This window comes from Triturus cristatus, chromosome 6, assembly GCF_964204655.1.
Source record: "Triturus cristatus chromosome 6, aTriCri1.1, whole genome shotgun sequence".
Taxonomy (NCBI): domain Eukaryota; kingdom Metazoa; phylum Chordata; class Amphibia; order Caudata; family Salamandridae; genus Triturus; species Triturus cristatus.
Window position 1 is genome coordinate 1890405075 of NC_140589.1, and position 16708 is coordinate 1890421782.

A 16708-nucleotide genomic window follows, 5' to 3' on the forward strand; every position below is an offset into this window, starting at 1 on the left:
AAACAGAAGGCAGCCCATATAACTGTCCTATACTTCCTGTTCTTAAAAAAGGCATAGAGAAAATATCTGATGACTATAGATCAGAGCTTGATCTTCGACCCATTAACAAAGTTACAGATCCCATCATCCTGTAGTTCTTGACATTAATTCCATTTTTAACATGATCTCATCTGCAGCCAAATATTTTACCATGCTTGATTAAAAAAATGTGCTGATTGCTAAAGAAAGTCAATACCTTTTGTAACTTTCATTTCAAGGGCATTCTTTAACATTCACTAGAGTGCCTCAGGGGTATACAAAAAGCCCTAGTATATACAGTCAAGCTTTGAAGAAAAAATTATACCTTTACACCCCCCTCTAAGGGCTCTGTATTACTCCAATACGTTGATGACCTATTAACTGCCTCAGATACAGAGGAAGGAGACAACAGGTAATTTGTTACATCATTTAGCAATCTTGGGACATAAGGTGTCCTTATCTAAGATGCAATATGGTCAAAAGGAGGTTGCCCATTTAGGTCACCTTCTGTCAAAGGGGGGGTTGGAGAATGTACCCACAAAGAATTCATTTGGTACAGAAAATGAAATGCCCACAGACCCAATCTGATGATCGCACCTTTATAGGAATGCATTCTTTCTGCATGCAATGGATAACCAACTTCTCTTTAATTGCACAACCTTTGCTTGCTCCAACATCAAGGGATACTGGTAACCCACTCACTTGGACAGATGAGTGAGCATGCTTTTCAACAACTAAAGAATGCTTTATGCAATGTGCCTTCTTTGGGTAACCCCAATTATGCTAAGGAATTCTGCTCGTTTGTGCATGAAAAAGATGGCTGTGCTTTGTCTGTTTTGACATACTCCCATGGAGGGGGCGGGGGGGGGGGGGGGGGAGAACAGACCTCAGACACAACACCTGACCAGTGCACGATTAACAGGGTACGAGTTAACACGGTTTGCTCCAAATATTCTTAAACGTTGCAATGTTTTGAACCCGGCCACAGTGCTACCCCTCCCCAGTGCTACCCCTCCCCAGTGATTCAGGGGAAGAACACCATGATTGTGTGTTCAGCACTGAGGAAGAGACTAATGGATGGTTAGACTTGAAAAATACTTCCATATCAGACCCACAGGGAGAGTGGTTTGTGGATGGTTCATGTTTCAAATTACCAGACTGTGCAAACACTGCTGCATATGACATCACCACTTTGAAGATAGTGGTAGAGTCATGTAAAATACCTCAGATGCCAGCTCAGGATGCAGAAATAATTGACTTAACAAGGGCAAGTGAACCGAGTAAAGATCTGATTGTAAACATTTATACAGACAGTCAGTACACCTTTGCCGTTGCACACTCATTTGGGCGATTATGGAAAGGAAGAGGCTCCTTGACCTCACCAGGTACTAAGATACAGCATGGTAACTAATAGTAAAGTTATTGGATGCCCTGATGTTACCAAAAAGAGTTGCCATTGTTAAATGTAGTGCCCACAAGACAATTGTAGATGATAGGTCAGGGAAATGCTTTTGAAGCTGAAATAGCCAGGCAAACAGCCATATCTGAATCCAGGCTAATGCACTTTGCAGGACCAGCTAGATGGATCCCGAAAGTACCAATGTTGAACAATACCTTAGAATGTGTTAGAGAGCTACAACAGGAAGCTACCACGGAAGAGAAAGACATGGCAGATATATGGTAGATTAGATGATACGGATGGTGGGTAGAATTGTCAGAGATGGATGCTCCCAAATTGTTATGTCAACGCAGTTGTCACACCAGCTCATAGCCGTGCTCATATCAGCGCAAAGGGAATAACTAAGACCTCAGATGATGTTTGGTGGAATCCCTTGATAGCCAATACAGCTGCCTCTGGTCATGAATTGTATGAGTTGTGCAATGCACAATGTGAGTAAAGGCACAATTGACTCACCAGGACATTTTGCCCCACTAGACCTCCTATTTGAGAGCCTCCAGATGGACTTCTTTGAGATGAAACAAGCAGGCAAACTGGAGTAGGTTTTGGCTGTGGTCTGTGCCTTTAGCAGAATGGTAGAGGCCTATCCCCCTGGAGGATAACACAGCCTTGGGTTCTGCAAAAGAGCTCCTCAAGGAGTATTTTCCGAGGTTCGGTTTGCCAAGGGTCCTTTGGAGTGACAACAGGCCACACTTTACTGGTAAAGTAACAGAAACGGTCTATAATAGACTACAAATAAAGCAAACATTTCATGCTGTTAACCATACACGGGCTCCAGCCTTTGTGGAAAGGTATAAAGGTATTTTGAAAAATAAACTGGCAAAAACATGTTCAACAACAAATTGAAATGGCCTGACGCCTTACCAATAGCACTGCTTTCTATTCTCACCACTGCACTCAAAAATGGGTGTATATCCCTATTTAATAGTGTGGGGAGGCCTGCAAATGTGTGTGGGGGGGGGGTACCTAGTTCACAGAAATTTTCTGAAATTGAAGATCCCTTTCTGGTTGACTATTGTGAACAATTGACTAAAGATTTGCATCTCATTCCTCAACAGGTCAAGGCCAGCCTCGGAACCTCACCTTGAAGGATCCGGACACGTAACGAGGCCTGGAGATTGGTCTTGACCCACAACTTGCAAAGAAAATCCAGCCTTGAGCTTTGCTGGAAAGGGCTGGTGCAAGTGCTACTCACCACTCAGACAGGTGTTAAGTATACTGGCCATAAGCACTGAATACATGCCACTCATGTCAAGAAAGCTCCATTGCCTTTGCCCTATGATCAATGGGTGAAGCCAGGGATTCCTGATTTGAAATGTGAACAAATTCCACAGCAAGTACCTTTTGGTGATGGTGAACTGATTGAAGAAGAAGTAGTGCATTGATTGACCATCCTCACTCCTGTTGAGCCTGAATTGATACCAATACCTCTGTTTGAGCATCTAGATTGTGATTTGCCTAGGTATAATGTGAGACCTAGGACGGTCAAGAACTTTAGACTGATTGAAGAAATGATTTCTGGGGAGATAGCAACCTATGCCGGTGGTCAAGACCCCCAACGTCCAGCCTGTACATAAGCTTACCAGTAAGGCGTTGAAGCAAAGGACACTGGGATCTCTAAATGTTCTTTGATAGAGTAGATGGGTATTTTTAGGATGCCATGTTACTTTGCTTTTCGCTGTTAGGAGCGGTTTGATTTGTTTCGGTTTTGTAAAATGAAGAGGCCTCCGGAAACAAGGTTATCTATCGAAGAAAAGGAAGGGTAGGGTAGGAAAATAATGGTCTGCGCATAAAGACAAGTATTAGGAAAAGCATCAGACTCATCAAGAACATGTATGTAACACATGATAAATACATTATGGGTAAGACTAGGAGGAGTAATGAACTGTGACCATTTGGGCGGTCATCCTCTGATCTGTGGCAGAAGGGGAAGACTCCAGGATCTGGTATCCCTATTAAGTTATAACAATTTTGGCCAAGAAAAAGTTGTGATGTTTCTATGCCTTCTGATAATACTAGGAATCCTAGGATTGTTCTGGTGGTTAGAAAACTGCCGAGTCGCAAAGCCAGTGCCACCAGTCACCATACAAACACCAGAGCATCATTCCATAACCCTCGCCCCTCATAAGCAAGAAAACAGCTTGAGTTATGGGAATAATACATTAATTGCTTTTTTACATAATGCCCATCTTGGCTATAATGCTACAGATTGCTGGATGTGGCTTCCTGCTGTCTTCAGTTTAAAGGAACGCGCCTCTTATTCCCCTACCTTTATCCGTCCAATGGGTTTTGCAGTGCCTGGTTGGAATTGAATTATGTGTCCTGAATTAAAGTCCCTCATAAGACTTAGAGAGCCAGTTTAGGGATCACCTCTATTATCTAATCTGGCCAAATGCTGTTACCATCTATGGCACCATGGAAGAGGGGGATTAATTCACCGGCTATAACAACTCCTCTATGCTAAAGCTGTCCAGGGTGGCTACGCTCCCCATACCTGTGCATTCCAATACAGCCCCTTTGTGTTCAAGGTGACGGGCCCCTAGCTGTTGGGAATAGTATTGTCTCCCATACAGTGATATTAAATTGCACTAGTTCCCATTATTTGTGGCCTTGCAAAATACCTCTTTTGTTAGTGGTAACCTGGCTTATGTCTGTTTTCCTAGAGGATGATCGGTCAGATGCAAGTGTGATTTGTCTTTGGACAATTGTTATCTCTATGACTTGCACTAATGTTTTGGGGATCCCAGTGGATCACAAGCAGAGAACACAGAGTTGAGTGTTCATCCTAAAGTTACAAACCAGAAAGTGATGGAGGTAATGCTTGAATTAATCTCAGCCTGAGGACATCACTCGGATTACACTGCACACCGATGGTTTTTCACCAGCTATGCCAAGCAGAGATCGGCCATATCCAGATCAATTTAGACCTTGCTTCAGTAGGAAAGGTTCAGCCCTAACTACTGGTCTTACCCTCTCCAGACAGGAACACAGGCAATCACAGGCTGCTTTTTAGCAGTCAGTGAGGTACAGCTACATCCTGTAGCACAGCAAGCATGGGTCACACAACTCGGCTACCCCATCACTACCAAGGGTCTACTGCAACAAATAAGGTGATGGAAGGAACGGATGAATTAATCTCACCCACTGGCAATCACGCAACCACATTCCACTCCAGGAGCACAACGAATTAACAGGGGTGGAACTTTACAGGCATTCCACCACCCACTTTTTCCAAGCTGATCTTAAAGTTATAACAATAATGAGACAACCAAGGGCACAAACTGAGAAGGCTGTACAGTACCTTGTGGATGGTCTATTCATCACGATGATTTAAGAAAAAAAATTAACCAAAGTCTAATTTAAATGTATATTATACCACCTACAGAACAGCCCATATATCCAACAGAGCAGAGATGCAGTGGATTTCACAGTTCATTCATTGAGCCCCCGACTCTCAATCTACACACTGACCGTAATACACACCTGAACAGATCACAAGTCAATGCAGATTCTCAGCTGTGATGGAAACCTCTGGGGCAATGACAGCAAAACAGGACCATACTGGTGGTGCACTTATAACACAAACCAAGCAATAACGCTGAATGAATTCAGAGTAATTGTGAATGAAACATTTACTGCATGATCTCATCAAATCTATAAGCAAGAGTACAAAACTAGCCACTGCCATGAACATGTTTAAATAGGATTCTTGCAAAACTCTTTGCCGCATAATTGAATAATCTGCCAATAGTAACAAATGGAACAGAGCCATGGCAATGGTTATCAAGCCATCATCAGCAAAAAATGAGGAGCTATTGTAATTTTGGAGTCCATCGGATTTGTTGTCGAACATGACAGGACTTTCAGCCAAACGTCCGGTTTTGATACAATTTCAACAATGATAATCAAGACCCAAAGCACACATCTTGGGTCATGTTAAACTCAAATGTATTTAGTAATACAACACAGCAGCACCAGGACTGGGAAAGCTGTAGAGACAAATGCACGCAGTGTGTCCAGTTTACCTCTCAAAACCATCAGATACCATAACATAGCTGCAGCACCCAATCAGGAGATGTAGGCGTTCACATTTTGCTTAGCCCTGGTTATATAAGAAGAGTTGTCAACCATAGGGAAGCCATTATCTAGTGAACAGCGACTTTGAAAATGTTATGTTAAACTGAATACCCATGTGTGCAAAGCAGAAAGTACCCAATTCTTGCCTCTGACCGACAGCATGCCTCTTCGCCTATGACCACTAGTTTGTCAATGGCCACTACCACAGAGTACTACACCAGTGACAAAATGACTTTAACCTGAAAAAAGATACTATTTTAAGCACGCAGGAACCTACGCGGATGCTCTTCTTGGGGACGTCATCTAGTCAGGAAAGCGAAGATAGTGGTGACAAGTGAAGGCTGTGTGCAAGTCTATTCTGATGATGCATCTTAAACTTAAATTCTCAAGCTGAAGGGTGGCATGATGTAGATATTCAAGAGGAGCCTGGTGACTGAGAATGGTAACTCCTCCCGACACTCAATGCCTCAGACAGACTCCAGTGTTTCCTCCGCCTTCCATGGTCGAAGTTCCTGTGGATTGCTTGAATGTTCTGAAACAAATGATGAAAGAGTGCAAATGCAGGATCCGCAGCCTCAGTATAACTTCTTCAGGCTTGGAGATGACCCTTATCCCGTTTGCAACTTCAAGCGCTGGCCCTCTTGCAACCAGATGTCATGCCTCCACCTGAGTCTGCTATTTCACAGCCGGGGCCATTAGTGCTACAGCCGATCCACCAGGTACAACCACGTACTCCATCTGCAGATCCGTCACCTACTGCAAGCATACAGCTGAAGCAGAGACAAGAGGATTCCTAGTGAACATTGTTACTGGTTTGCAAGACGTCTGGGAAATGGAACCTCATCCTGGAGCTCTGGGAACTTCAGAATTTCTTCAAGTGGCCAAGCTTCAGGATCATCTCCCTCCTCAACATCTTTCAGTCCATCAATGGGCTATCGAACTAAAAGATGTGCCTTTCCACAGCTCCATACTTGCAAGTGCGAGATTTGGTGGTACAAATGTTTCTGGGACTACATAAAGCTCAAACGGTTGCCTTTTGAGCACAAGTCAGAGTGGATGTTCATCAAACATCTTGCCCCTGTGATAGCTTACCTCCATCCTCTAGCAGTGCAGGTTTCTCTGTACAAGCTCTTCAAAGTGCCCGTGGAACAACTTGTTACTCAAGCAGTGCTCACTGCTCCAAGACTGCTGAAAGGATTTGGTCTCCCCAAAAAAAAGAAGTCCAAACTCACTTCAAGCAGGCAGGCACTTTTCTTGGGAACTTCATTGTGAAAGGACACTTGCATTTTTCAAGACCAGGGGACACAATGTATGCTCTAATTCGAGAGATCCCCAGAAAGCAAAAAAAAAACCACAAAAAAAACGCTTACTGCAGGGTAGGAAGTCGGACTGCATGCTGCTTATTCCTGCAGATGACCGTTCCATGAGGGAGTTGGACATTTGGTGGCTGCAGCTGACGGAACAATGGATGAATTTATCCTTTTCATTGAGGAAACCAAAAACACATTCACATGGTGAAGAGAGCCTGCACATCTTTGTGAGGCAGGGCTTCTATGTACAGGAAAACCCAATTCAATCTCGCAACAGATGCCTCTGTGCTTATCTTCGCAGTTTTCTACAAGTGGACTCTTAGCTCCTCAAGAGAGCCTACATATCGGCATCCTTGTACTCATTGTGGTCGATCTCATTCTAAAGGCCATTTTAGGTCGAGCCTGGGCAGCGCATTCGCTGCTCTGCAAGGAATGCTGTATTGAGCTACGGACTTGAAGCTCCACCCACCTCTTTCACTGGCTTGTGTCCTTGTCCAGTGAAATCTGTGGCTGTTCATTGGTCACAAGGCTTAGTAGTCCCTCTTTAGTTACACCTTGTCTCATTTTATAACCTCCCATGGAGACACCCAGTTGCGTGTTGTTGCTCGGTAGGCTGTAATTACAGCCTCCGAGCACTATTTACTCAAATAGCTTTGTCCTGCCCGCTGTGCAAACAGGACACGCGCTCTCCTAACACTTTTTACTTTTATAGCACGCATATGCAATGCAATAGGTCTCGCATTTGCGAGAGTTTGAGATTTTGGCATTGTAAATGGCAATGCCTTTTATTTACATGTTTTTGGGAAAAAAAACACAAACAAAAGGCACTCATTTACAATGCCAATAGCCCCAACTCTCAAATGCGAGACCTATTGCATTGCAAAAGCTTGTTACGTATCGCTCAACAAAAGATTCTGGTCATAGACAGCATGGCTGCACTATACTACATCAGGAAATTTGGTGGCACAAAGTCTCTGTGGTGTCAAACAAAGCAGAAAAACGCACACTGGAGCCAACAACATGGAATCATAAACAGAGATGTCATAAGTATGTCTAAAATTCTATGTGAATAGCACAAATGACTTCTGCTAAAAAGATCAACTTTTCGTCTCTTCAGGCTACTCTCACAAGAGTTGTCCCATTTCGAAGAAGGGCATTTCCACGTGGATTACGACTTGTTCAGTGTTTCACATCATGGTCAGAGGACGCCTGAGAAAGAATAAGGGACTCCTGCATCAGAGGCAAGATAGCACTACTCACTAGGATGCCCCACAAGGACATCTTCAACGCTGCAGAGTGGGTGCCACCCCCCCCCCCCAATAGTCACAAAGCACTACTGCTTAGACATCCACTTAAGATCTGCAGCAGTGATTGGGCAGACGGTGCTGCGTAACCTTTACGTTGAAGGTGAGCCTCGTTTCTGCTGTCTACAGTTATGCTTACCTTTTGTACTGCTTTGGTAATCTGCTATGAAAGATACAATGCTGAATACAAAAAGTTACTTCCCTCTAAAAACATTTCTTCTGTTATCTTCCATATCTTCACAAGACCCTCCTTCCTCTAGTTCACGAGTCAAGAGGCTCCAATATACTACTTTGATGAGCTCTGGAGATCGGATCAGTTGTGCTCGCAGGGTGGTTGAAGCTCTGTATGGCCACCTCTAGTCTATTGTGGTTTCAACCTTAATGGACTGTACTTTCACACTGCTAAATAAACACTGACTTCCAAAGGTAACTAGCCAGATGACAGGGAATAATAATTCAAGCATGCGAGTCTGGAGAACTTTAGTTACAAACGTAATTTTCCTCTTCTTAATGCAAATAAACGACACAAGCAACATCTAAATAACATTTTTTTGCAAACACGTATCTTGTCCAACAGGCTCTCCCTTCAAGGGACTCATTGGATGGGGTGTGAGAAAAGCCATGCCAAGATTGGACATTCATTTAGTGTATTTAAACATTGTTCGGGGGGCCAGAAAGAGGTGTACAACATTAATAGGGTGGGCTATAGTAAATAACCGGACCCAAGACATTAGTGATAAGTTATTGATCATTTCTTACCCGAGCGGATACCTGTTCACACATGTTGCCTCAAGTCTGCTTTCATAAAACCAGGCAGAAAGTTTGCCGGTCTTGGAGGCCACTGCTGTACGACGACGATGAGAGCAAAGCCTAGAACTATATAAAAAAGAAAAAAATGAAAAAGAAAAATTAAATTCTGGCTGGAGACCGCATTTGTCAAGAACTTTACCAGAATGAAGAGCAATTATGTTTTTTTTTTTAGAGCTACCATAAAGTAGGATTAGGAAACTGACAGCTTATCACATTCAAAAGCATTTCACAGACACCTTAAAGAACAAATATTTGTCATAACAACAATGCACTGAAATCGGTACCACAATATCAAAGATTATTTTGCGTGACACTGATTGGGGTCTTCAACCTGGAGTTTGTCCAACACATGCATGTTTCTCAGATTTATAATCCTCATTGCCTACTGAGACGTTGCTTAAATCTTGCATTATACTTATTAGGACTTTGTCATTCAAACATAGTGTGAAGGAGATGCACATCTTAAAATCGGATTAGTGGAAAAATCAAGACCCCTAGCTTTAGTACAGCTCAATAAGGGGATTTCTCTACCTTTCACCACTGTATGCTAGCTGTCCGAGAAGCCGATTTATAAAGGTAAACATACATGAGTAAACCTACACGTATAAATCTACTTACACTTTCTAATAAAATGTACTACTTTTGCCTATTTCCCATTTAAGGGTGTAAATTGCCTGCAAAATGTAAACTTGCATGTTTCCAACGCCTGAATTTTGGAGGGGCACGTAATTTACAAGCGTAAAATTACTACTGGTAACTTTTCACAAGTAGGCATAAATGACCACCACCAGCGTGGAGATATCCCTATGGCAAAGTATAGGATCGTTTTTTTTTTTTTTTTTAAGTAAAAAAAAGTTCTATTTAAAACTTTTACACATTTGTAAAACATTTGTTAAAATATTTTTATGACAAATTCTCATGGAAATTAACTGTATATGTTTAAAGTAAAGAGCTAAAACGCTTCAGTACTATTAAATTAGTTGGGAATGTAATATTTAATTGATTTTGATATAATAACTTGCATATCCCACCTGAAGTAAAAGGATTATATTTATGTATTACAAATATTAAGTTATGTATAAAATGCAGATTAAGTTAATTATTACAAAAATAAAGGTTACAATTATTTGTTTATTTCTATATAATATGTTGACCATTTAATAAAATTAGAAGATGAAATAAATTGACTTCATGTTAACATTAGTTCCTACGGGGTGGTATCTTGAGTTCCTGCTTCCATTAGTTTCTTTGGGAGGGTGTTGCAGCACTAGTGGCTGGCTAGGTGTGGTGCTGGAGTACATTTACTACGGTTTGTGGTATTTTCAGCTATAGAAAATTTAGAAGTGCAGCTCGTGAACAGCAATGGACTTACTTTTTTGTGGGTGGGTTCTTGTCCCTCCTGAACCCCTGCCTAGTCAACCCTTCAATTCTACTAGCCCATCACCAAATCCCTTCTTTGAGTAAGTATTCCCCATTTTCGAGCCACTCTCCAGTCCCTCCCACATGTACGACCCACGTATAGGCGTATGTAGGTGGAGATCGCCGCCCACAAAAACCCAGGAGGGGTAGAGACCCCTGTAAGTAGGTTACTGAATAACATTGTGGAATGCAAGTAGTCCTACTGCAGTAGGACTAAGAGTGTTACAAAATGAAATGTGTGAATAGCCCCCTCACTGTTTATTGAAGAGCTTACACATATGATGTGCGGCAGAGGTGGGTGTGGGTGATCAGGATCATCTACAATAGTTGGACATACATGGCTGCTAGCAGGTACAGGAACAAAGTGTAGGTAGTGCTTCAACTTTAGTCATCATTTGCAACGGGGGAGCCGGACGCAATGCAGCCTGCTGCACTCCTTCGCAGCAACTGGGATGATTTGTATTGGGCCCCCATCTCCAGGGACAGATTTGCCATTTCATGCGGCTGTAGCACTGCATTCACAAACACCCTTTCCAATGGCCACTAGATCTTTTTTTCAATTTTTTTTTATTTTACAGAGTTTTATATAGCGCGAACTTGACCCGAATTAGGTATCAGAGCGCTTTACATAGCACCAGTTGCATTACATGAGGACACATTAATTTTTTATTTTTTGGTTAGGCATGGGGAGATTAAGTGATTTGCCCAGAATCACAGGATGTTCAGCGTCATTGCCGAGACTCGAACCTGGTTCCCCAGATTCGAGGTCGAACGCCCTAGCCGTTAGGCCAACTCCTCTCGCCAAGCACTTCGTGTGATCAAATCCAATGAATGCTCGATTACTAAAGGGCAGAGCTGAAACGCCACCAGGACTGATCTGCGTCAGGTGGCACAGGTTGGCACCCCATGAAGGACTGTTTAATGTCTAGAGTCTTTTCCACTGGGTGGAATGTGCTATAGATGTAAACAGTCCCTGAAAAGTAGGTCATCTCTCTTCAAAATAGACATTAAGATTAAACAGGGACAGATATGTGATCCTTCTGCCTGGCAAGAAGCCAGCTTGAAGCTTCCAGATAGCATCATTTTCATGGTCCATGCTCCCTAGCTACAAGGTCAAAAGGAGCCTCCACTGGGAAATTGAATCAAGGGAGAAAGAGCGATACAACACCAGGCCCTTCCTATCCACAGAAACACACTCCGCTGATCTCTACAGCGTTGAGGGGTCGGTCTGCCTAAAGCGGATCCTTTGGTTGACAGGCATGGCTGCACTTTAGCCAGTATACGCCTAGACCTGCCGGTTTAGAGCCATACACAAACAATGCAATCTAGCCAGTATTACCAGCACATGGTTCCAGTTCTGCCCCTCAGTGCAAAGCAGCGAGCCCTAGCTGTCTAAATATTCAAATTAGGAACATTTTATAACTCTGGTTCAGCAATCCATTTCACCCCCTCATGCGAACACCAACGAGCAACCTGCCAAGGACATCCTACCGAAGAGGACCACAGCTCACACTCAGAGGCAGGCCTTAAAGCACTATCAAGAGCATCTACACAACACTAACTTTCAAGGCGCTAACCCCGGCAAATCAAGATTCAGTAATAATGGTAACGAAAATACTAACGCCCATAACGACCTTTATTTACATGGAGCGCATCTATTCAATATATATTCAACTAAACACAAACCCATCCAATTCACTAGACTCGCAGTAATAACCATCCAACTCTTTCCGAAAACAGACCAGAGGATGAAAACGCGCCAAGAGTAAGGCGCTGCGAGACCCTACTAACAGTAGGAGCACAACTCCATACAAATCTCTAACACAGCAAGTCTCTGTTACTATACTAATTCTGTTTGATTACACACAGATGCAGTGTGGAGTCGGCCCTCTTGCCCACCTCACAGAGATGGCTGCAGTGTGGGAATGAACCAACCAATAGCGTTAAGGGAATTATTTTCTCACCAGCAAGGTTTAGCCAAGGCCTCGAACATTAACCACCGCTGCAGAATTTGCTGGTTTACCTTGGCTTTCCCCAACTCACCTCATCCGTGACGTTTTTTTTTATCAACAGTGAGATCATTTTCACCAGATGGCAACGCCATTTTCAACCAATTACAAGTTCTGCCTTTAAAGTAATGTCATATGATAATGAGAAGCATTACAGGTAAATGCAATGGAGACAATGTACTTGTGTGATGCCAAAGAACTGTTGCATAATATTGGTGTAGGTTCTGAGGTCGTGTGACAGTTGTACTCTCAATCCAGATCTAACAATCCATGTAGGTTAAGGAATGACTGCCCTGCTACCCGTCTGTGTTGCTTGCAGAGAAAAACATACATTCTCCAAGACACTAATAGCACTTTAGTGTCGTGTGTAGTGCCCCTAAATTCACAAGTAAGGCGCTGGATAAATAAATAAAATGTTCAGAGCTGTGGAGAGCAGGCCGTTTTTAGGTCTCGCCTAGCGATGCAGTGCGAATGCACTGCCTTCGCTTTGCGAGGCATGCATTATACACTATAGTGTGGAAGCTTCTGGGAAGCTCCGCCCATTCTCTGGCCCATCTTCTTCATTGGCTTAGGTTATAAATGCTGCCTTCCGATTGGTTTAAACCTTGTTAGTCCCTCCCCATGACAGCCATGTCAGTCATTTGTATCCTTCCATGGCTATTGGCCCCTTTACTGCAGACTACTTTCTTCCCATCCCTTCCTAACCCCTCTCCTGCAGTCCCTGACTTCTCAGCCCCCCTCAAGCCCCCCCACTCCCTCTCGTGTCTTCCCGCCTGCCCTCCTGTTTCAGTACAATAGGTCTCGCGCATTGGAAATGCTTGTTTAAAAAGTTGAGTCTCCTGGAGTATTGCCCCCGGGAACGAGTGGCCACGCACACGCAATACGATCCTTGCATTTTTATTCCCGGCGCAGCGCGTGTTTTCGGCACTTCTGTGTTGTACCTTGCACTTTACAGTGCCCCGGGGGCACAAGCAGGGACCCACTACAGTGCTGCTGTAGAAGCACGCAGTCTACGGTGCCCCCGGGGCACAAGCAGGCATCCACTCTGGTGTGCTTTTCTTGTTGAAATTGAATGCGAAAAAAGTGACGTTGGCAGACGTGGACACCAGTAAGCATACATGCCAACATTTCAGAAGGGCAAAGTGGGAGATTTTTTAGAAAAAAAATCGGGAGAGTGGACCCTTGAATCGGGTTACTGTCATGTATGGGCTTTGGAAGTGTGCTGCTGCAGGATCGATCGGACATATGAAACGCAAATGCACGTTTTTTTTCTTCATGGAGCGCAATGGCAAAGAGAGGGTGATACAAGTGTTGTGCACTGGCCTGGCAGGTTGCTGGCATTTCATACACCAATACTGCCCCCTCCCCCCCGCAGCCCGGGCTGAAACAGTTTCCCGGGCACACACACAGCGCCCCCGAGTACATCACAGGTCTTTTAAAGACCATTCGCTTGTTAACGAGTCTTTGTTGGTTTTTCACCCCTTCTAGAGCCCACGCATCGCCACTCTGACAATTGCTGGAAGAATTAGCCCGTTACACAATACCAAGCCCTGTCAGCTGAAACCCTGAGGAATCGGGTTGCTGGATGCTTGAATTGGGAGGCGGGAGACTAACCTTGAAATCGGTAGTCTCCCGCCTGAATCGGGAGGGTTGGCATGTCTGCCAGTAAGGTTTACTAGAACGGGTTAAGCATTCCATTTGAGCGCTTGTGTTTACAGATATTTGCCTTTAGAACTTCTCTCACCTCCGCTGTGTTTAGCTCTGTCGCCTTTATGCTTCTTCTGTCCCCCTCCATGTTGCCCTCTGCCTCGTGTGCATTCTCCCGCCTGCTCCACATTACATTTTTCTGGTTTGCTCTCCTCCATGTACTTCACTTTGTGCTTTCTCGCTCTGTTGTCTGCTTCCCCCACCTGCGAACCAGTGTTGCTGTTGCCTCTTGCTTCCCCCTCATCAGTTAAAAAAATCCTTTGCGTTTCATTCCCGTTTATACATATTAGCATAGCATTACAAAAGTGTCTGTGCAGACTAAAAGGATGGTATTGCCGTTTTATGCTTATTGAAAGAAACATTCAGCAGTTATGTTTTTGAAGATCTGCTTTCTTGTTTTAATTTTTGAAGGTTCCATCACCTGTTTGAGTTTGTGGAAAGTCACATCTGATCTCTTGTTTGTTGAAGACATCATTGCCTGATTACTATTTTCTGTGTGTGCTTTGACTCCTTGAGCAGCTCAACCTGTCAGCAGCCTCTGGTCAGATTTCGGCTCTTCCTCGCGGTGGCTGTAATGTAATGAATGATTTAAGGAGCTTTCTCAGGCTGTGTGATAGGTTATTGATTGTTTTGCATCAACATTTTTTATATAATGATAATGTATTTCTCCTGGAGAACTTGGAACTAACTGAAGTTGAGCTACGGAGGTTACTCATCTGTTGTTTATCTGTCTGATCATCTTCCTGTATCCTTACTGTTAGAGCATCCCTTGTGTGGCATACTCACACAGTTACCATTGATAAATCGGTGACGTTTACCTAGCTACATTATTAAGTGAAGCAGGCATAGTATGCTTCGCTCTGTTTGCATTATCCTTCTTTTATGTCTGCAGCTTCATACTCCGTGCCCGATTCCCAGGGGCTCATTGTTCGTCGTGCCTGTAGCCATGCCTTCGAGTATCCTGGGATATAGCAGTGCTGCTGATGTCATGTGATTCACGTTGGAAGTGGTGGTGTGCAGTAACGGGCAGCCAGTTATACATGTACTGCTTGTGGAACCGAACATGTTTTTTTCTCCATGATCTGGATTCATACAAACTACCCCGACCCTAAACCATCTATAGCTCAATAATTCAGAGCAGTTACTTTGCTTATCTGCTACTAGTTTTTGCTAACCCACTAGGCACCACGTGGGTTGTGGCAGACTGCCCCACATGCTGTTTTCCCCCTGGCTGTACCTGCTCTCATCTTCCCTTATTTTGTCGGACTCTGGCTGACCACGTTTCTTTGGATTTGATTTAAGTCATCAGTGGGATATGCTTTTGCCCCTTCTCTCCCTCTCTCTAAGACTACCTTGGAAATAACAGTGCCAGGACTATGGCTTGGCTCTAATAACTAAAGCACAAGCCAAGCCGTAAAAATATGTAAACAAAGTAAGTCATGAAACAAATCTCATGAAAAACATTTTAGTGTCGTATTTTTTTTAAATATGAGAATACCCCCAAGGCTGATGTCATTGCCACTAGTTATCCAAAATGTGTCATGCTTTCTGTTTTGAAATAGCTTATATTGTCATTAAATGCGAAACACAAATATATTAACTGTGTAAAAATGGGAACTTGTACTGAATTACTTCGAGGTGCTCTCAGACTGTTTTTTTTTAAAGAAAATGCTACATATTGAAGTAAAGCAAGGACCACACATCACAGTTTGGTCAAGTGGGGAAGCTGTGATTTGAGCCCAGAATTCCTGGTTGCACATTGTGCATTTCAGACAGAGACTGTGTTCTCACATCCCTCTCTTCTTTTGAACACAAAAGGTCAGAGGTATTCATGTATTTAATTAGTGATCGTATACGCAGTCCAAGAAATACATTTATGACTCCTTAAATCAGACTTGCACTATACACATATATGCGTGTGCATACTCATGAGACGTGAAGCTGTGCATTTGTTTTTAATGTTTACAGACTCTGGAAATCAAAAAGAACATGCCTGTCTGAAACCATGCAGCCCTTCTCCAAGTACCTCCTGGAAGAACAGACTCTGCAGGACCTCGGAGCCCTCTCTGTTATTGCTGATTATTTAAACTGCTGTCATTGGGGCTTAAGCCTTTCATAAAATGGTTTCTTTTGCTCAGTCAGTTAACATAAACCAGCCTCGCCCACCTTGCGTTACTCTGCTGGCTTCACAGGGGGATTTTGGGACAGGTTCAACACTCCAGTGGCCACAATTAAATAAATCAATAAAACAACAAGAACACAGACTTCCTCACAACAGAGTTTGCTCCACCAATCGCAATGCATCAAGTAGGCATGTGATATGTAGCAGGACTTCAGAAAAACCTGTTGCGACTGCCCCCGTTTAATCTGCAGTTTTCACTTTAAGATATTGGGGGGGGCAGAGGAGGGGTGATTTTATCCCTCCGATTTAAAAAAAAAATGTGGGGTGGTAATCCCCCGCCTTGAAGCTCGCTTCCTCTCCCCCAGTTCTTACCCCCATGCTAATGACGTTACACACATTTGCGGCTGTAAACCAGAGCGTTGTAGGAATGCTGAAGTCCCATTTTCATTAACTTTACATCGCCAGAGAAGCTG

At 43.5% G+C, this 16708-nt stretch overlaps 1 protein-coding gene across 7 annotated transcripts in view; it reads right to left on the bottom strand.

Annotated features, from left to right (window-relative positions):
* The window catches only part of LOC146822318 (uncharacterized), a 389625-nt gene that overhangs the window by 269006 nt on the left and 103911 nt on the right, over positions 1 to 16708 (bottom strand). For all 7 annotated transcript variants that reach the window (XM_085613397.1, XM_085613396.1, XM_085613400.1 and 4 more), the window contains exon 2: positions 8928 to 9044. In XM_085613397.1, the coding sequence (XP_085469523.1) occupies positions 8928 to 8951 (24 nt within the window). In that variant the 5' untranslated portion in view covers positions 8952 to 9044. The remainder of the gene's footprint in view (positions 1 to 8927; positions 9045 to 16708) is intronic.